We start from the raw sequence: 22,953 nt of genomic DNA, 5'->3' as shown, positions 1-22,953 counted from the left end.
TTTGCTTATTGAGTATGGTGATTATGTCGGACACCTGTGGGGGTGAATCCAACCAACCCCTTGACAATTAAATAACCTTCCTGTTTCCTGTATTATACCCCTAACACCTCCCTTCGCGCATCCCCTTCAAAACTCACCCCTTCAAAACTCTCTGAAACAAATTAAAACTTTCTATATGTAATCAACTTTTCTACTATTGGCTAAAATTGTTCTTGTTTTAAAAGTTTGTTAAAATGTTTGAACACAACAAAGTTTTGTGTTAGATCCTTATTTTCAACAACTTATCAGAGAAGCTTAAAACTAGTCATTAAGATATTATGACATCATTGTGACAAGGGTAATAACGTTCATAAGTAGCGCAGCAGCAAGAACTTTAAAACTTTTAACGTCGCCAGGGTCTTAGTGACCTTAGGATCTCCCTGATTGTAAAAAAATAAAGAGTTGTGCCTGTTTAGGGGTTAAGCTCCTTCAATCTTCTGATTTTTTTTATCCTACTTCTGAGCTAAAACTAATAGTCTCCAAACATTAAACTAATAATTTAAATATGCAGAAGGGGATATCGTCCATTGTCTTATCCCTTAAAATCCACGTATTTTCTGCTTGGTATACACACTGGTGTGTATTCATTTCCGTATAAATATTATCATTTTATAAAATAATCAGAAATTCATATTATTACAACAGCATAAACTGCTCCTTCTCATCTGCTTCTACTTCATTAATTTACAATTTAAAAGGACCAAGGAAATCTTTAGCAACAAAAAAGGACCAAGGAAATCTTTAGCAACAAAAAAGGACCAAGGAAATCTTTAGCAAAAAATAATGGGGGTATTTTTTTGTTTTTGGGGGGGTTGGGAGTGTCCCACCCCCCAAGAAAGTAGCCTCAAACCACTACAGAACCAGTAGGTATATTCCCTAAAGAGTAGAATCCGATCGGTTCAGTGGTTACCAAGATCTTAAAGGACGGACAGACAGACGGACGGACAGACATCATTGTACAGGGTGGGGCACATAAATCCGGACTTTTTTAAAACGGCCATAGCGTCAAAACTACTTGACCAATCAGGACGTTTGACCCCTCTATAAAAAGCTTAGGTAATGACCTTTTAGCACAAAAAAATCTTTGGACGATGATGGGCGTGTATTCCGAGCTGGGCGCGCATATGTTCAACAAGGCAGATTCGAAAGCGCTGGTGGTTTAATCTTGATTCTCAACTAGGGCCCACTAAATCTGACCTCAGCCCATCTGTAGGTGAGGTAGGGTTATAAAACTTGCTGGAGATACTCTTAGATACATTAGTAAGACACTAAAAAAGACTAGAGCTCTATATCTGAAATGGATTGGCCGTAGTGCTCCAGCAAAGTTAAACGTGGCAGATTTTAAGATGTCATAAACGTCAAAAATCTTGAATATTTCTCGGTTCTCGATTTCAGGCACCCATATGGAACTTTAAAACTCATTTTAGACTATGGATTGCGCTGAATTGTCATGCCATTTCCAAAAAGGTAAAGAACGTCGTTCTAGATCAACTGTGGTCCAAATAAGAACTTCCGTGTCTAAGGGTAGCTTGAAAGTTGGGTTAATTTGGATCCTGCGGTTCCTCACGTTCCTAAGGAAATGTGGCCTCCCAGCAGTCTGATCTTAATTCAATGGACTTTTGGGCCTAAAGCTACTTTGAAGCATGCACCAGTAGACATGCCTATACCACAAAGACCTCCCTCATTGCCACTATCAAGGAGAACTTCGCCAGCTTGGCCATGTACATTTTGACCTGGGCCTGCAGGCGGTTGAGGAGGCGGGTAGAGGCGGCGAATGAGACTGGCGGCCATTTTTTTGAATAATCTAATAGTCATATACCTATTCTGCCTACCAGTTTTTAAAATTCAATAAAATCTTTAAAATTGACAATTTTATGTTCATTTGTTTAAAAATTTGAAAAAGTCCGGATTTATGTGCCCCACCCTGTACTTTGTATTATATTTTTTGGCGATAAACGTTGGAAAATAGGCCTTTTAAGCAAAAGGTAGTATGCGAGTTCATCATCGATATCGTAGCAGAGTATGGGGGCGAAGTCGCACAATAGTAGCATAAATTAAACGAGAGAGAGAGGAGAGAGAGAGAGAGAGGATAAAAATAAAAGATGTGATAAAATGGATCTGAGAGGCTTTTATTCTATAGAAAGAACCGAATAGAGAGCAGCATTACTTTTTGGCTATTTTATTTATCTGTTGTTTTGTTTGGATTGCTTCTGATGAGGGGAGACTTTATAATAACTTAACTCTTTTTAGTCAAGGGGTGGAGTGACTGGGAGGGTGGGTGTATTGCCTTATGTTGGATAAAATGTTGACGAAAATATCAAGGAGAAAAGAAATATTTGACTGTAAATTACAAGGTTGTTGTTTTTATAAACGTACACGTTCTCTCATTCATTAGCGTTAACATTGATTCGTTTTATAAAGTATTTATTGGATTTAAAAAAACAAGTGTATTTTTTCAGATAAAATTCTAACTAAAGAAGGGGTAATTATGTTTATCATAATAAGGGTATTAAACATAAATGTATCGTCTATTGTCAATTATCTTGGCCCGTTTTAGAGCTAGAAGTCAAATTATTTTGTGCGGTTTACTTTTTTTCAGAAATATTTTTCGGCAATAGTTTAAAATTTAGTTTTGAAAACTAATATAAATCTAAACTATTTTTAAATGAAAAGAAAGCAAGAACAGTCATTTTCATAATAAGCGCAGCTATCAAGATTTCATATATGTAGATAAATATTATAATACTAGTTAAACACTAAACTAAACATGTTTTTTAAATATTGGTGTGGAAATTGAAATTAATCCATTTTCCAGTATGGCTTCAAAACCGATAAATATACGCTGAATTAGAACTGGTTCTCAGGCATACTAAAAAGCATGTAAGCATCGAATTACAGACAATTTTCCACAAATATTAGAATAAAAATCCTGAAATTAATACCAGTTTTATTAGGCTGGGCCTTCGGCCTCTCGGGGCTACTAAAACTGGTTGTAATCTTATAATTTTATATATATTATATCTGCGGAAATATGTATTTTATACGATGCGATAAATAACTAATCTTAGATTTTAAAAAATTAACATCTATAGAGTTGCTAAACTTTTAAAAACTACTTTCTTTGCGGAAATTGAAATTTTATTTAAAGTAAATATAAATTTGGTACATTTTAGTTTTTTAGAAGCGCTGTTACTCTACATCAATTTGGTTAGTTGATTTAGCTGACAATCTAATCAAGGACGACATTATCTATAAAAGCGAAGCTTTCAAAATAAACAGTATAACGACAGACATGATTAATAATCATTGGATAAGAACCATTTCCTACTGAAAAATCATGTATACTATCGTATTACAGACTATTTTCCACGAATACTAAAATAATTCGGCCAAACGGGGCTAACAAAATGTATTTTTATCACATAATTTTAATATTAATATCACGATGTGATGAATAACTATTAATGTTTTTAATGCTATTTAAGAAAATTGATTCTGATGAAGACTTATTCATATTTTTTGAATGTTTCTATTGTTTTACATACGGTCACAATTGTCCTTGTTTAAACGTAAAAATAAACCATACAAAAACTTTTCTTTCTATTTCCTTTTAATCTCATATTTTAAATCTATCAATTTTTAACGAGTTTACTCTACATTTATTTTTGTTAGTTTTCTGTCTGTCTGTATCCATGATAAAACGTCTATTACACTAGACTGAATAAGTATTTTATGCTTTATTTATCTGCCTTTTTGTAGGTAATGTCTAAAATTCAGAGGGCCGAATCCTATGATATCAGCAATGCTATCATATCATTTAGGATTTTCTTTACCTTACATATCTTTAAAGAAACCATAACTTTTTAGATTTTGTAAGACATTTATAATATACACTTTTAATAATAGATTTAGAAATAGTTCAGTTTTTTTTCGGTATAGTTCACAACAGGTTTTTTTTCTAGCTAAAAATCTGACAAATACCTTAAAACATTTTTTTTTTGTAGATTGCTTGCTGCTACAACATTGAGAAACGTCCTTGGTACGAGAACTCTAGGAGATATTCTATCTGAAAGAGAATCCATTGCCAATGAGATGCAGGTAAAATATTAAAAATAATGGATAGGACCTTTTTTCCTATGCCCTACCTCTGCCGGGAGCCCTAACCTAGTGGGGTGTTACCATGCCATGGATGGATGGATGGATGGATGAATGACTGAATGAATGGATGGATGGATGGATGGATGAATGGATAGATACATGGATGGATGGATGGATGGATTGATAGATAAATTGATGGATAGATGGATGGATGGATAAATAAATGGATGGATGGATGAATGGATGGATGGATGGATGGATGGATGGATGGATGGATGGATGGATGGATGGATGGATGGATGGATGGATGGATGGATGGATAGATAGATAGATAGATAGATAGATAGATAGATAGATAGATAGATAGATAGATAGATAGATAGATAGATAGATAGATAGATAGATAGATAGATAGATAGATAGATAGATAGATAGATAGATAGATAGATAGATAGATAGATAGATAGATAGATAGATAGATAGATAGATAGATAGATAGATAGATAGATAGATAGATAGATAGATAGATAGATAGATAGATAGATAGATAGATAGATAGATAGATAGATAGATAGATAGATAGATAGATAGATAGATAGATAGATAGATAGATAGATAGATAGATAGATAGATAGATAGATAGATAGATAGATAGATAGATAGATAGATAGATAGATAGATAGATAGATAGATAGATAGATAGATAGATAGATAGATAGATAGATAGATAGATAGATAGATAGATAGATAGATAGATAGATAGATAGATAGATAGATAGATAGATAGATAGATAGATAGATAGATAGATAGATAGATAGATAGATAGATAGATAGATAGATAGATAGATAGATAGATAGATAGATAGATAGATAGATAGATAGATAGATAGATAGATAGATAGATAGATAGATAGATAGATAGATAGATAGATAGATAGATAGATAGATAGATAGATAGATAGATAGATAGATAGATAGATAGATAGATAGATAGATAGATAGATAGATAGATAGATAGATAGATAGATAGATAGATAGACATTCTAAATAGAATTCTCAACAAATTATATTTAGTCTTTATATAAAGTCATGAGAAAAATTGAACTAATGTGAAAATCTTAATAAAGTTTTGGGAAAGGTTTGGATAAAGTGGAAAAGTTTTCAAATTGAGACCATTATAATCTTTTAGTACATAATCATCTTATACTTATAGATAGATGTAGATCTACTCACAGATAGATAATTAGGTAGATAGCTAGAAAGATAGATAGAGTATTGTATATATCCTTATGATAAAGTAGCAGGATGTTTGTCTGTATTTTTGTCTCTTTGTACTAAATTATATCGCTACCCGCTGAACCGATATGGTTATCCTTTACAGGGTCCTGGGAGGTTTATACATAGCTATTTTGGGGGAGGCTACCACCACCCTCCTAAGATAAATAACCAAAACTAAAAAATGAAATACGCCACCTAGCGGATATTTTTGTTAAATGCTAAAACCCAAAAACATAACTAACCCCATCTACTTAAAACATTTCAAGTGACACTATTCCTCTAAGGGCGAAGCCGCTATTACATAGATATAGCATTGAATAAAAGTATTAAAATATATATTTGACAAATATTCTAAACAATGTTTTATTTTATTAAGTCCAATCTTGATGAAGCAACAGAGCCTTGGGGAGTCCAGGTTGAGAGAGTAGAGGTCAAGGATGTCAGAGTTCCTGAACAGCTACAGAGAGCTATGGCTGCTGAGGCTGAAGCTGCTAGAGAGGCTAGAGCTAAGGTTAGTAATATCTATCTATCTATATATATCTCAACAGCTACAGAGAACTATGGCTGCTGAGGCTGAAGCTGCTAGAGAGGCTAGAGCTAAGGTTAGTAATATCTATCTATCTATATATATCTGAACATCTACAGAGAGCTATGGCTGCTGAGGCTGAAGCTGCTAGAGAGGCTAGAGCTATGAACAAGATCTATGTATCTATTTATTTTTTTATTTATTTATTTAGTAGTGTAAACGCTATATTCAGCTACTCCGGTCAAAGGGAAAAGCAATATAATGTATAAACGATTTATACATTGTACATTCAAAATTTTAAATTTTCACACTTTAATTTTTTTGGAAGTTTGAAGCTTTTTTAGCTAGTAGTAAATATTGAGATAGGACGCGGAAGCTAGGTAAACTTTCGGAAACTAAAATTCAATACATCGGTAAATATGGACACACTCTAAATAAACTGGTTCTATTTAGGTAATAGCAGCGGAGGGTGAGCACAAAGCTAGCCGCGCACTGCGCAATGCTGCTGAAGTTATAGCCGGCAGTCCCGCAGCCTTACAGGTTGGTTAATGGCCGACTAAAACCGGTTTTTGTTCAGGTCATTGCAGCAGAGGGTGAGCATAAGGCCAGCCGAGCCCTGAGGCACGCAGCTGATGTTATTTTGGATAGCCCTGCCGCACTCCAGGTGATAGATAAATGTCGTAAAATAGCCTAACCTGTCCTTTACGAATCCTAAGTTTCCCTTGATAAAATAAATAGGTCTATACGATTAGGCATACAAACAAATATACCTACATAAGTAATAAGTATTGAAATACACCTAAATGTTGAAGTATGTTGTGAAATTAGTTAAATTCTTACCTCATATAGAGATGATTTCAACTTTCGATAATAGTTATTTCTCGCATCGTATTATAAAGAACACAGTAATAGTGTCTGACTGATTATGACGTAACAAAAAAAATTAGCCAATGAGAGGCCGTTATTGACCAATGGTAAAATTTATAGTGGCCTCTCATTGGCTAATTTTTTTTGTTACGTCATAATCAGTCAGACACTGTGTGTGCGAATGGGGCGTTTGTCCATATTTAGGTATGGAGACCGCTCTTCTATGAGTACTACTAAAACCTAATTTTAATGCAATACACATAGACATTCTCATCGTCGGTTCACTTGTTTAGAATGCTTAACCCTCTATTCCCACAAGTATAATACGAATTTGGTTGAGCTGGTGGAAGCTCAACAAAAGACCCACGCGAAGTATTATGTTGCTTTAACCTAAGAATAAATGGTTGGTTTTGATATTCGATCAGAATTATATAAGTATATTAAGTATTAAGGAAGGAAAATGTTTTTATAAAGTGTATTTATATTACAAGTGCATAGGTTAAGTATGAAAATATTTACAGGATAAGTGTTAAAATTACAAGTAGAGTAGGACAGAAATGTGCCCTAAGTCCCAAGCAGTGAATTGTGCTAAGTGTTAGAGTTCTAACACAAGGCCTGAGCTCAATTCATGCCAAGTACTAAGGGGCCTAAATTTAAACTACAATGCATGCCAAACAACTAAGTCATTACCTTTTAAAGCCAGAAAGAGAAGTTGATGGTAGGAGAGTTAATAAATAACTGAATAAATTCAAGAGGTACATGCTATAACATTAGCTCTGGACCAGGATTTTAGTGTTTGTCTGTGCAATTAAATATCTGTGTGTTAATATGTGACGTAAATCAGGCATGGTTGTAGGCATACATATTTGTACTGGTTGTTTATATGATTACATTAACTATAAACATAATATCTTTAATAAACATATACTATTAGCAAATCACATACAGATTACCATGAATAGGCTAACGTTACCCATATATGGTGTCATATAGGTAAAGATAGGCCTATGAATGCATAAATTGATACAAATAATGCCTTGGGCCTAGCTAAAGTAATTGTGCCTTGCCCCTGAGTGCTACTGGATAATTGCGGGGCACGCGTCAATCAAATATTCATAATATGCTCTATAAAGTGTTGACTTTATATCAAGCATAGATAGATAGTTGTGGATGCGAAGCATTTCTGTAAAAGTCTCATATGTACGTTCAAAGAATTTGAAAATTGAGGATCGCATCTCCAATGGGGGTAAGTTGTTAAAAAAGAAAAAAGAGAAAAAGAAAAAGTTTAGTAGTCCCAGTATATAGGCATATATAATAAACTATAAATGTATTCCAAGCTAAGTTAAATACGCTTTCCATTAAGAAAGTAAGCTTTGCGTATTTTCATAGCTGGGTATACAAGATGATAAACCTCCCAAATAGAATACATTCTTTTCTTGAGGGGTTTAGTTTTATCTAACATTGTCACATCAATAAATGTTTTTGCATTGGTTGTTCTGGATAGTTCAGCTTCTTCTGATGATGAACTAGGTGGTGAAATGCTCTCTTTCGAAGTGTAGGTTGAGGTTGGGGGTGAGGTAGATATGTAGCCAAGGGCATCCACTTGTGCTACCTCGTTGCCATTCTCGTCCAGGGTGATTGAGTGATTTTCCAGGTCATAGTAGAGTTGGTTGAGGTCATTGGTAGAGAGGGATAGTGTGCTGCTGGAGCTAATGTCACTATCGGTCTCCACTCTACTATCTTCTCTGGTATTCAGGGCTGTATTTAACAAGAAATTCCTGATGGTGATGGACAGGTTCTCTGAGAATCCATCGTACTCTGGTGTGGTGGTAATGTTGTTGTTCTCATCTATAGCATCAAGGTATTGACAGGAACACAACCGCAATCCGTCCAAGGTAGGGTGGTGGTAGGGCTCCAATACTCCAAGATCATCTAGGTTATCTCCAGGCGGGTCCATGGTAGATCCTAAAAAGAGTTAGTGCGCGTGCTCCAACCGGTTCCTTGGGGTATCCTGGCTATGGTAATCTAAACAAAAGAACGTTTAATAATCTTTTATTAATCATTTTATCCCTGGGATATTCTAGAAATTCTTTTCGTTACAGATAGACCTATAATGGATTGATTAGTTATCTCTATTTCTGTTAAATATAACTGTTTCCTGAATTTAAACAACATTTTATATAAAAATTTATAAGTACAATTAGTATTTACATATCGTATTAATTTCTTTGGTTACATTACTCGTATATATGTATATAAGGTTTTACTAACAATAGTTGGTAACCCTTGTTTGTATATTTTGTATATGTACATATGGTTTATACCATTGTTGGCATTAGCTGTATTTATGTTATTTTTAACACGAATAAATTTTAATCATTTTAAAGACTAATGTCTTACATTACATCGTTGTCAAGTATACCTTTTAGACTTAATATCTACAAAATATATCGTTCGACGTCCGTAATTAAATTTTACGTAACAATAAGTTGTCAACCCTTTGTTTATGTTTGGGCGGTCAAAAGTGATAGGGGTTGGATTTGAGCGAGGTTATAAAAAGCTGGCGGCCCAGTAATTATGCTCATTTTATTAATAATTGTCTTTGCGAGCGGAGCTTGCGTTCGAGTGTTTAATTTTACCGCTAATTCCAAGAGAATTTATATAAAAGTGATAAGATATAGTAACCCGTTTGTTTTATATGAATGTTTTTATGTTATAGATTGTTGATATGCCCATTATTGCATTCGTTAGCCTCTATTTAAGACTCAAGAATCTTATTTTCTTCGTCGATAAGGCCTTTATCACTATATTTTTGATCGAAAGTGGGTTAGAAGCAATATGGGTATATCTTCAATCTATGACAATTTTGTTTTATATAATATTTGTAGTTTTGATAGGACATATCTGAATCATCAGGTAAATTGACGTACCTTGTTTTGTTTACGTCTTCTGTCTGCAAAGGTTAAATTTGTTTATCGTAAGCAAAACTTATATTGACACAGATATGTTCTATCACTTTATTCATTTTGACATTTGATTACAGCGTCCCTTTTTGTAATCAAAATTTATTGAATCTTGCCTTAAATCTTTTTAAAACGATTGTGCTATAGGTTTTAAAAATAAGATTTTCGTTTTACTTAATTCAGTTATAATGACGCTAATTGATAGGTTATTTACGTTACAAGTAACTCAACCATATTTATTTTAAAATGGTCGCTTACAAAAATTATATTTAGCTAGCTTTATCGTAGGTACTTTTTTTAAAGTCATTTAAAATATTCAGATTTAGCTAGTACATAAGTTTTAGTTGCTTGATACATCATAATGAAAATGTTTTTGATAGCTCAGCGATAGCTATTTTTAAACGTTGAATCATGTAAAATTAATTACATATTCTTTAACTTAATTGAATCTAATAAAACAAAGTTTTAATGTTTGAATAGCTTAACGATAGCTATTTTTAAGCGTTGAATCATGTAAGATTAATTACATATTCTTTAACTAAAATAAATTTTACTTATAAATGAATAAATCAAAGTTTTAATGTTTGAATAGCTTAACGATAGCTATTTTTTAAGTGTTGAATTATGTAAGATTAATTACATATTCTTTAACTTAAAGAATTTTACTTTTAAATGATAAATCAAAGTTTTAATGGTTAGGAAGCTCAACCATAGTTGCTTAAAATACTAAAAAAAATATTCGTGTGTACAGTCTTTTTCATAAAATTAATTTTACTATATTGCCTTTCAGAATCACTAGTCCTCTATTTTAAATTTACATCCGCTCATAATGTATATTCCTGACAGCCTGGACGCGCATCAGAATATTAAGGAAAGATTCGAGGAATCGATGAGAGCGGCTGCGGCCACTCTTGCCAATTCCTCGCTTCTCGAAACCTCCTTAGACGACTCGAGTTCAGTGTACAGCGACGCGTCTGGGATGCCAAGCCTTGCTGACGTTGATGACTATGGGAGTACAAGTACTTTTGATACTGTAGAGTCCGAAAGGGATCAAGGGGAGATGTTTGGCAACGAGCATCTCTCACTGATGCTTAGTAGAACGATACAAATCATCTGGTCTCTCCTCAATTCGGTGATGCAGAACTCCTGCGGTGACATTGGTGACGATGTTGCCGGAGGTGATTCTGGGTCTGCCGAGTCGAGGAGAGACCAGAAGACGAGTCTGGACGCACTCAACATGGATGGCTTAATTAACATGTTGTTGGGTTTAGGCTTGTTTTCTTGTGCTCTCATAGTGGTCTTCTTCGGTGCTGTAGGGCTTGAGACTCTAAATCGTTTAGATAACACCTCAGACAGGTCGCTGGCTCGCTGGATAAGAGATGTATGTACGCGCCTCCGTAATATAGGCGTCAGGACCATTGAGCTTCTTCACTGCGGTAACAGGACCAACAGGACTAGATCTGGAGTTACGTCGCCAACTGTGGAGCCGTCGGATACAGGCATGTATGAAGCCGCGTCCTCTGTGATGGATGATATTCTGTCAGATACACAGGTGAGTTTTCTTCTGTTGTATATTTCTTTTCTGTTTTGTATATTTTTTTTTCTAGCCACCCGTTTTGTCTAATAAAGCATCATGATGTTGCAGGGTTGTTCTGTCCTATTCTCACTTCCTCAACGTTGACTTTCGGCTCTTCCATATATATCGCTCACCGTTTGTCGTCGTTTTATGTCGCCAGAGAAATCAGAGAAGTAATGTGCCTGCGGGATTGGACACCCCGTCGGGAAGTCCTGGCTTCCGTCCGTTGATCTTTGATCAAACAGAGCGTCTTCATGTAAGGGTCCATGCTTTAATTTTTCTATATTAATTTTCAGAAAGAGGCCGTACATTTGTACACGTATCTAGAGGTATTTGCAACTAAAATTCTTTTATTGGTAGAATATTAATCTTAAAATGTATGGTTGTATAGGCATTTTTGAACCGTTTTAAGATTTTAACTCTATTATAAAGTGGGTCGAATCGCTACCTAATCATATAGCTTTACAGGATTTTAGGCATTCTTATTTCCTGATTTTCCTAGATTCTTTGTTGGTGTTGCGATTAAACTAATAAAATCTATTATATTTTAGGCGACCAATTCAATCAATCTGGAGCAGCATTATACAAACATGCTAAGGTTTAGTCCGCCCAGTACTGGAGGGTCTGCAGAAGGATCCAGCTATAGTTCATCTCTATGCCTTAGTCGCATTGATTCCCCATCTGCAGCAGACCTTTCAGCGGTAAGTTTGCTAAATTCGTTTAATATTATTATTCGCCAAAATTTCGTGACTTAAGGTAAAGGATCTGGTGACTTTAGCTATGCTTATATACAATAAGTTATTTTAACTATAGTGTTTATCCCTTTCCAATGGTTAGCATTATGACTTTAGAGGGTTAAAAAATATTTCCTAAAAGTATCAGGGTTGCTCAATTATCTATATGGGTAAACATTATTATATTTCTCCCTGATATTTGTTAAGATTTTCTGTTTTAACTAATATTTACTTCCCTATTTTAGGAAGCGGAAAGTACACTTCCTCTGGTGGACGTGTTCGAGATCGATATACCATCCAGCCAGTTCGGTTCTATGGGTAGTGAGATTCGGTTCCCATTGCCGGAGAGAATTGTTGGAGGTTTAGAGCGGCTGCGTCTTACAGTTGAGACTCCCACCCCATCTCTTCCGCCAGAGACTGCCTCTGAGACGGCTAGCCTGACTTCAGTTGTGCGTTCGTCGGATAATAGCAGGGAGGAGTCCGATGCTGAGGGTGTCCCTCGGCGACGGGGTTCTGCCGGCCCTAAGCGTACGCGTTGAAATGGCGAATGTTAGCTTGGTCATAGACATTGTAATTTTATTAGACAAAAACTGCTCAGACATGTGTGACAAAATTCTTAATCTATGTAACTAGTCAAAATAGTGATTACTATTTAGTATAATATTAGACGTTATGACTTTCATACTGTACAAGACCAAATAATTTTACACCGTTGTTATTTTGTTATATAATTACATGTTAGCTTGTAAGGAACTTAGTATGTAAGGAAATAATGGTATAAGGTTGTATTTTCTTTTCCCCTAAAAACTTCGTGTAGTCTCAATTACTTTCTTCATAAATGAACTAAATTTCTTTTCTCAATAATATATTAACAATTTTAATTTCAGCCTTATATCACAATTTATTCATTCTTGTTAGCTTTTAAGGGTTATGTATATAGATATTTAGTCGAACTTGCGCCTCAGTACCTTTTCTCTGATCTTTCATTTATATTCATCCCTGTGCATTAATCGTGAATTTTAATTGTGCTGTGATATATATAGAGGACTTGTAAATAGCAAATATTTTTGTAATCAATATCTAAGTAGACTGAAAGACTGACGTTTAGACAAAGCTATTTAAGTATGCTTATTCAAGTACTTTTAAGAGAGATATGTAAAGACTGTTTGTAAATTTTAATATTTGAGCAATTAAAGTAGTATCATTGATCGGGTAATTTCATTAAGGAAGAATTGTTTAAATTATTAAGTTTTAGAGTAAATATCATTCCCCTTCAAAACTATAGAGCTTTACATCCCTTTAATTCTTACTACAACAGCCGTAAAAACTTAAGTTTCGGGGTAAAATTTTCTTAGGCCTGTCATTAAAGCTAAATCTAAATTTTATTTCCACCAAATAGAAGTTTCCTGATTCGAGTAGAGTCGTTGATAGGCTATGTGCCTATATATATATATAAGTTTTTACATTTATTGCTCAATTATTTTTAATGATCTCGGAATTTTTCTTATGTGCCAGTATACAGCTTAAGTCCAAAAAAAAATATATTAACTAAATTTGTTAAAACTTGTCAGAAATCTTTCCTATTATCACAATTTTGTTTCCAAAGATTTGTTAAATGGGAGTTTATATCCTGTTTTAGAAATTGTCTTAACTTTATAATTTTCACCAAAAAGAAGTATTTGTCAAAAAAAATTTTTTATACCTTTTCTAAAGATTATCTACTTTTGTTAAAATAAATATAGAGATTTTTAAGTAACATACATACTTTGTTAATTACTGGTTTAACATATGTTGTGTAAAATTACGTAGCTACTCTATAAGCGTTACTTGTTCGTTTGTCACGTTAGTAATGATAATAATTAGATAAAATTGTTACCTTTATGAAGCGTTTTAGCTTAGTTTTAAAATTTGCTTATTTTATAACGATTAAATAAGTAATATCATTACCTGCTATGTTCTTTTGGTATCATAGTTACTTATATATGCGATTTATTTTCTTACCGTTTCTATCACTACCTTTTAGGGTAAATCCTTCAATAATAACGTAGATTTTTATAAAAACGTACAAGAGTATAAGTATGATATTGTATAGGTAAGTACGAGAGTATTATATTTTTCCGATTGGCAAAGTCTTTTATATCATTGGGAATGTCCGTAAGTCTTTCCATCTGGATACATTAGAAGTCAAGTTATAGGAATCATGTTAACTTGTATGTTTATCTGACTATTCTGTTTGAGTTTCTAGGTCGATAACTAGAGGTAGTTGCGGCGGGGTGACCTCTCCTGCCGTAGATTACCGTTAGGTTATGATGATGAGCATCTGGTCGTTGAGGGATAAGCGTTCTACCGCGTATACGCAAACTCCTCTGAAATACTCTCAATATTCTTTTCAAGAGTCTGACTAGGAATGTAGTGATCCTGTCCAATATTATAACCATGAATATTGTTATCGACACGTAAATGGCTATTTCTTCTATATGAGCGAAGATAGTTCTAATGGTCAATGGTTCTTTAGGTTTTGGTGGGCACAGTGATTCCGATGCAAATGGTAAAGTTCGTGCCGTGGTCTGTCGGTCATAGCCTAGTGCGAATTGTGTGATCGTATCTCCCAATGTGAGATTATATGATCCTCCTGTTATAATAAAAGGAGTGGATGTAATAGTTATTGATGCATTCTCTAAACTACGATTAGTATTCTCACTCAAGCTAGTAAAGACAATTCCATCTTGCACATAAGCGTAGGGATAAGTCTGTTTCGCCAACGGGCAGTGTTTGGTTATCAATGTTTCATTAACGCTAAGTAGTCCCTTAAGGCACTGGTCAGCTTCAACTGGTAGATAAGCGTTATAGTAAGATTGTCTGTATACTCTTTTGGTTTTATCCAAATAATAAATGGAATCGATGTAGCATTCATCAAAAGGAATTGGTGCGTATCTGTAGATTTTTATTGGCTCAGAACTTAATTCCATGGATAGTATAGTGGTGAATGATGTTGTACCACCACTTAAACGGCTTTGGACTTCCAATCCAAGATTATGAGTATAGTCCAAGTTAAGCTCTTGCCTTACAAAAGTTTTAATAGAGTCTGTGATATCCGTTTTTGCAAGATCTTGAATTAGAGTAAGTCTGAAATTTAAGTCTGCTTTAAGCTCTTCTAAGTTCGTGATGGCTAAGTTGCTCAGGCTATCAACATAAGAGTATTCTGCTGTTTGCACAAAGTTAGCTGCTTTGGCATGAAGAGTTATACCACTTACGATTTGTGGTACTATCTCTGCAAGTAATAACTGTGTAAAATCAAACTTATCATGATCTAGCTTATAAGAAAGTTTATTTACGTTATTAGTCACTTCAATGCGGTTAGAACTTATTAAGGGAGTTACTGTTTCAATAGCTTCCTTGATTTTGCGGATAAGTTTTATTACTTCAATAAGCAAGTCCTTAATCTTTTTGGTATATAACTTGCCTATAAGTTTAGTTTGTGCTGAAGTGAATGTACGTCCATCGTAGCTAATGTCTAATTGAGTCTTCAGGCCATCATAGATTGCTATTTCAGGCGCTGTATTGCCTACAGATATATCAACTTGAATGGATTGAATTGCTACAGCTGTGTAGCCTATATACTCTCCACTTTGATAGTGAGTGGGTATCAAGTCTGTCATTGTGTTTGCTGTTGTACTATAGTAGTACATACTTAGTATTATTAATATTATCTTAGGATACATTGTTAAACAGCTAAGTTTATTTAATAAATGCTTATATCCACAATCAAAAGTTAATTTTCTGACTGATACACTTACACTAATAGATAAGGTCTTCACTGCTTGGAGTTCTATGATAAACTAACTTATTTTTCCAAAATCTATTTATTATCCCACTTTCGCTACTGCTAGATCCTGAGTGGGCGTTTCCGGTTTCTAACTATAATTAAAGTTTTGACATATTTTTTGTATGTAGATTGGTTATAGGCTTAATAACTAATCAAGTTCATCTCAGTTCAAGGCATGTATATATGGGTTGTCTAATAATATTGTATTGTCTGTGTAATTTACATGGTTCATATTGGGTATTTTAACTCAGTTCTGTATATATTGGTTATGTAGTGCCATGCGTATATTTGTACAGTTTGTATTACTCGTTTGACTCTGTTTAGGTTATACAGATTCAAAACTTATACATATACAATTTTCCTTTTATATATTTGTGTGTATAAATATTTTTGAAGGGATCGACTTATTTAGTCGACGTGTATTGTATATGGTTGGTCTCCCCCTGTCAATAGAGAAGACGTAAATTTTACCACTGGATACATAACCTTGAGTGGGAAAATTCTACATAAATTATGATATCTTTGTTATCAGATTAGAATAACATACTATTATATTGTTCCCGAGTTTACAGGGTAAATGGAAATGTAAGATATGTTATTGGAATAAACTTATATCTCTTGATATCTGATATTTATAATTTATGTTCAATGTTTTGATAGATATGAGTTCTGTACGTGTCCAGAGTTATAGGTTTTGTATTAATTAAATTTGCATTTTGTTATAATGGTAATTTTTCCGCTGCTTATTTGTGCATAAGGAGATGACTGTGCACCTATTTTGGTCGCAGATTTTGTTTTAGCCGGAATTATAAGCGGAAACGTATTCGTTTAGTTAATTATCTTTTAGTCCATGAGTTTATTGTAAGACTTTATAATTACTGTTTTGTATCCTTTATGAAAGTGTCAAAATGTTAGTCAATTGGTTTGAAATTCTTGATTTTGAAAGGGTATTTAACTTGTCTGTATTTATATCAGATCTCCTTTCAACCATGTTTATTTTGAAAACTTGCAATTTATTAATACTGTGAGAGGGTATGTGTGATGTTAGGACTGGTCTTATGTGGAAAGTATTGCTAAATTAATTCCACGAGCCTTTAGTAAGTTTACCTTATGTTTTATATTTTTTGTAATTGTATATTTAATTAGCAACTAAGGCATATTTGATATGTTTTGGTATCTCTTAAAGTAGATCTAGGGGAATTTTATTATTTAAACTTTTAAATGCCCCTGTTTATTAGAAATTGCGTACAGCATATAATGTCGCTTAAAGAAAGAAGAGCAAAAGTGTTCTCTTCTTATAGTATGAGCTATAATTTAGCTCATATGGTTTATAACTTAAATATTTTATGGCATTATTATTAGTTGTGTTTGTTGTTATAACTGTTCAAGTTTACTTTGGTTAGAAATGTAATATCTCTGTTATTCATTTGTTGACAAGATGCATTGGTATTTGGGTTATATTATAGTTCTGAATGAATTTTCGCATGAAGTTTTAAAGTTTTAAAGACGTCTGAGTACAATATGCAAGAAAACTTAATTTTGTCTTGGCTGAAATTTTCTTTGTGGGTAGGCAATGGATTTTGCCTAATTACTAGATCTTTAAATAAAATCATTGATGGGTGAAAGTGTGTATTACAATATATACTGTTGCTGTGTTCTCATAATAAAAGCATGAAAAGTATAGTTTTGTTCACACAGGTCCTAATCAATAGTTTTGGCTTTATCACTACTATGTACAAATTAGATATGCTTTTGTCGCAACACGGTTTTGGGCGTAAATTTCAGGCATTATTATGGGCTGATAGGTTAAGTATCCGGAGTATTTTCTTAGACCTAATGTTAACCACAAGGTTACTTAAGGATTATAATTCATAGGGTTTCATAGGGTTTTTAGGCTAACAAAAATCTTAAGTTCGGGTGGTCCAATACTATTTTCCTTAGCTTGCAAATGCAACGATAAGTGTGGTATTTTATTACCAGGAATGATATAGTATTGTATGATCATGTAAGAGTTAGCTCAGGTGGTAAAAGTGGTTTGTGAGTTCTGGCAATGCAACTTATAATAAGACTATTGCATAAAAGCTAGAAGTGGTCCCAGCTTCATTTGACAGGCTACTTTACATGTCAATATGCTAATTAAACTACTAAAATTGGTCCGGCTTATAAAAACTCTATTAATGTCCTCTAAGTTTCACCCTTGTGCTAGTATTGAGACAAAAGCTCTATTTAACCTGAGAATATGAGTGAGATCGAATATGCTATTGGTTCGTTTACGCATACTGTTGTGAATATGCTCATAAAAAGTCTTATTTCAGTGTGAGCTGTAAGTCCAGATATCTCTTGAAAACCTCTATGTTCGCTTTCAATTTATACTGTGATAGGCGTGAAAACTTAGAACCAAGGAAAGTTACAACTTTTCTTAAGCAAGTGAAATTTTCTTAAACTAGTTTTCTCCCTTTTATGTGCGTATTTCTCAGAATATTTAAAATGTATGCTCAACGATTCAGATTTCGGTCTTAGATAGTTCAGTCAATTTAATGATATTCCCTAAGTATACTGGCTCCTGGGATGGAGGAGTGTACTATCTAAGTCATGTCCTATATATATATTTTTTTATACAATTTTGACTTGTCTGTCGTAGGTTGAATTTTAGTGTAAGATTTGCTTCACAAGTAATAATAGTCTTTAGACGAAGTCCCAGTGTTATTTCGGCACTGTTGATTGTCCAAGATTGTCTGTGAATGTATGAAGATTCTAGAACTATGCCATAAAACATTAGCTATATTACTATTCAATTTTTTTTTTTTTTTATTGATTTGAAATATTAGTGTGTGAGGTTTTCAATCTTGACCATACACCTTAACCTAAACTCCACAACATCATCTAGGTTGTCAATGAATTTACTGTATTCAGGAGTAGATGAGACTAGAAATGTTATTAGCATTAGGATGATAATCAGATTAAAATCACTCATAATATGTGAGTGCCCTGTTCGATAGCTGTATGATTTAAAGTGTATCTATCAGCTTGATAAGTTAATCAATGTGATTATTGATTTTGTGTTTCAGATTGGTATAAGAGTATTATTGGGTTGGTTACTAGTAACTAGAGTGATCTAATTAATAGCTGGTGTGTTTCGGGCTATGGCAAGTTGATCCAATTCGTCGTCAGATTCGTCTATTTCTGGTAGCATAGGTAGTCCATATATGAATGATCCTGAGAAGTCAAAATCAACGACCACCTCTCTGACAATAGATTGGTCGCTGGACTCTATGTAACCAGTGATAACTGTGTTGGTGATAGTGTGATTGGAGTTGTTGATTATTAGAGCTCTGCCACTGAGTTGTCCGTCATCATTGATAATGAGTTGTGTTTGTCCAGGTAAGATCTTAATTCCTACGTTTTTGTTTGAAATATGATCGTCGCTGAGGATCACTTGTGTTCCAGGTGCTAGGTTGAAAAAGTGGTTGATATTCATTACTATCACTTGGGTTTCTTTAGCTTTGATCTGTTTAACTATTCCTGTACAGAGCTGGAGCTCAAGTTCAGAACAGAAGATACTGCTCAATGGTCCTTCAGGGTGAAGAGTAGAATACAAACACGGCACTAACCGGTGCTTATCTGTGACAGGAGTCCATGTTAGCTGTAGACTTCTAATACCATTCAGTCCAATTATCATAGGTGCGACATCCTCATGGTTTTCAGCTACAATTGAAAAGAGAATTGGGTAATGACGGCTTGAAAATGATGTGGGGCGAATCATGAGAGTTACTTCTCTGGGTTCGGGGATCTTGTGATCTGCACATGTGACTGGTAGCTCGTGACTTTCTTCCAGCTGATTTTTATCATCGTTCATTACTATGCCAAACAACTTGCTATAGTATCTGGCTGATATGAGGTTTTTATCTGTTGCTGAGTCAAGTAAGGCTGTCATGCGTACATCATAGTCATATTTACAATCTATTTCTTCGGGCATACAACCAGAGCAATGAAGGTACAATTTTCTTGCTTCCTCCTTTGCTGGTGTAATGTTATCTCCTACTTGATCGTTAGACTCATTGGGAATTATTTCCGCTGTGGCAGCTTTGATTCCACTGAGGTTACAATCGTTAGATGATTCCTTAGCATTAGCTTTAGCCCAGTCTTCATATGTTTGCTTGAAGACTCCACTAGGTTTCACCTTACCACTATGGTACAATTCCATCATGGCTGGCCTTCCAGGACATAGGTGTCGCGAGTGGTATAACTCTTTACCATATGTCTTATAACGGTTTGTGCAGAAAGCTGATGTCAATACAGTTGGGTATAACCTTCCTGTATCGTCACATAATAATCTACATCCATCAGATATGTTGTGAGAATATTGTCCACATGCTACACAGTAGCGTCCAGGTGATACTCTATAAGAAGCCTGATAATCCCGCTTGGTATTCCTTTGAAAATGCCTGTCCCGGTTATCCCTGTGATAAGGTTTGGGATTGGGTGATTTTGTAGCCATTTCTCTAACGGTGGATTTTCTTCTATGATAATTTGAGATGGCCTCTATTTTGGCAATTTGTCTGTCTCTGTAGTTAGCTCTTCTCTCTTTAGATTTCGAAGTGTTGGTGTTGTGGGTTCTATAAGCTAGAATAGCACTTTTTTTAACGAATATTTTAATGACATTATATCAAAATAATTCCTCTTAAATATCACACAACATATGATTGGGAAGTATAGCCATTTCTTGGAGGTATAATATTTACAAAAATACCATTAATTCTGTTTTTATCAGAAGTTAAAAAAATTGAACAATTCTAAAACAATGGTTGGCTGTCTAGATATTGAGTACACTAAGACTACGGCTCTGTTCTATTAAAATAACGTTGCAAAAAGAGGGGTTCTGAAAGTAATCTACCTAATTATTTTTAAAGAACCAACAAGTACTGTCAGTATCTTTTTTCTTGTAATCTAGCAGACAATCAAATCATAACACAATTTTCATGATAAAATATTCAGGTTTCTACTTCACATTTTAAAAAATATACTGATCAATAAAATGTTCAAAATTTTACTTTGTACTAATTGAAAAAATATGTTGTAATTCTTATTTTAAAGTTACATTTTTATCCCTGACAAAATCATAGACGACTTTTAAAGGCATCTTATCTAAACTTTTTGAAGAAAAACTTAAAAACGTTAATTAAGTATTAAAACTATTTTCTTCGATTTTTCTGAAGTTATTATCGCATTCTATGGTTTTTTTATTATCATTTACTTATATCGAAAGTGCCAAACATTGTACCCTAACTTATTCATTTAATAAAAAACCAAGCGTGTATACTTTTATATCACTAATGGTCACTATCACTAGTAATTAACTTGTCTTCACTTTCACTGCTGAATCCTGGTGGTACATGAAATAGAAATGTTAGCATTAACAAAGTAAGTAAAAATTTAGTTTTCATGTCCTACTTATTGTTGAGTGAACTGTTTATTGCATTTATGTATGTGTTTGTAGGGAGCATATAAAAAAATTTTATAATTTAAGATTGAATTAAAACTTTCTAAGTCAAAATAAAATAGAATTACTCTAAGTCCAAAGTTGGAAAATTTTGACTAAGTTCAAAAAGTTTCTAATGAGATTATTCTAAGTACAAAGTCAATAAAATTTTGGCTAAGGGAAAAATTTATGAAAATATCTTAGGTGCAAAATTAACAAGTTTTGACCAAGAAAAAAAAATTCTTTTTCAATGAGAATTATACCAAGTACCAAATTAGTAAATTTTGACTAAGTCCAAAAGAAATTTTTTTTTTAATGAAAATATGCTAAGTACAAAAATTAACAAATTTTGACCAAGTCCAAAAACTTTTCAATGGAATTATGCTAAGTACAAAAATTAACAAATTTTGACCAAGTCCAAAACTTTTCAATGGAATTATGCTAAGTACAAAAATTAACAAATTTTTGACCAAGTCCAAAACTTTTCAATGGAATTATGCTAAGTACAAAAATTAACAAATTTTTGACCAAGTCCAAAACTTTTCAATGGAATTATGCTAAGTACAAAAATTAACAAATTTATCTTAGGACAAAAGAAATAGAATCACTCTAAGTCCAAACGTGGAATATTTTGTCCGAGATGAAATTTCCTAACAGTCCATTCACAAAGCTACTTTAGAGATTGTCCGTAAGTCAAAAGAAATAGAATCACTCTAAGTCCACTATTGGAGTATTTTGACTAAGTGCAAATCTCGCTAAGTTAAGGATTTTAAAATCATAAAGTATTAGAGTGTTAGACTTATCCTTCACCAAAAGAAATAGAATCTCTCTAAGTCCATAATTTGGAATATTTTGGCTAAGACAGAAATACTCTAAAACAAAATTTTCTCTTAAGTTGTGGAAAATGAAATTTGTTAATCTAGTTGGAAAAATTGCAATTATTACAAGTCCGAATTTTGGTAAATTTCCAACCAAGTTTCCAATTTCATAAAAATTACTATAAGTCCAGAGATTCAAGATTCTCTCTGTAACAAAAGAAATAGAACGGTGCTAAGTCCAAAAGTGGAATATTTTGCTCAGAGTCTCAGGAAATCTCTGGAATTATTTCCGATTGCATACAGTAATTTGTCTACACTTATATCATTCCAACCGATCGATGTTGAGAATATCTTTGAGACTTTGAAATATTTTGTTTAACTCAAAATTTTGGAGGCAATAGTTATTTTGATACATCCGCATATAAATCAGAATTGCATTAAGAATATAAGTCCTAGGCATGTATAAGTAAGTGCAAATCTCAGAAAATCGGTTCTAACGGCACCAAAGTATTAGTACAGTTTAACTTGAGTATAAATGCTACAAGTTTGTAATAATCTTTTGGCCCTTTACTACGACTCAAGAGTACTAACTGCTTTCGGCATATTGTTTCAGAAACATGGCTCCAAAGACAATATGTATCCCAACTAACAGCGTTTCCCGTGTTCTATAAGATTTGCTCCTAAGTTTTCATTTAACAAGACAGTTCAAAATGGTCCTTTTACAAGTAGTATTTTGATAGCTTATAAA

General features: G+C 33.6%; 1 protein-coding gene across 4 annotated transcripts in view; it reads left to right on the top strand.

Annotated features, from left to right (window-relative positions):
- Positions 1–22,953, top strand: part of LOC145326953 (band 7 protein AGAP004871-like) — a 48,343-nt gene that overhangs the window by 15,368 nt on the left and 10,022 nt on the right. For all 4 annotated transcript variants that reach the window (XM_080170408.1, XM_080170406.1, XM_080170405.1 and 1 more), the window contains exons 9-11: positions 4,044–4,137; positions 5,793–5,927; positions 6,520–6,606. In XM_080170408.1, coding sequence (XP_080026534.1) covers positions 4,044–4,137; positions 5,793–5,927; positions 6,520–6,606 — 316 coding nt within the window. The remainder of the gene's footprint in view (positions 1–4,043; positions 4,138–5,792; positions 5,928–6,519; positions 6,607–22,953) is intronic.

Source organism: Acartia tonsa, chromosome 8 (assembly GCF_053477335.1).
Source record: "Acartia tonsa isolate MP-2025a chromosome 8, ASM5347733v1, whole genome shotgun sequence".
Lineage (NCBI taxonomy): Eukaryota > Metazoa > Arthropoda > Copepoda > Calanoida > Acartiidae > Acartia > Acartia tonsa.
This window is presented reverse-complemented; position numbering and strand designations above follow the sequence as displayed.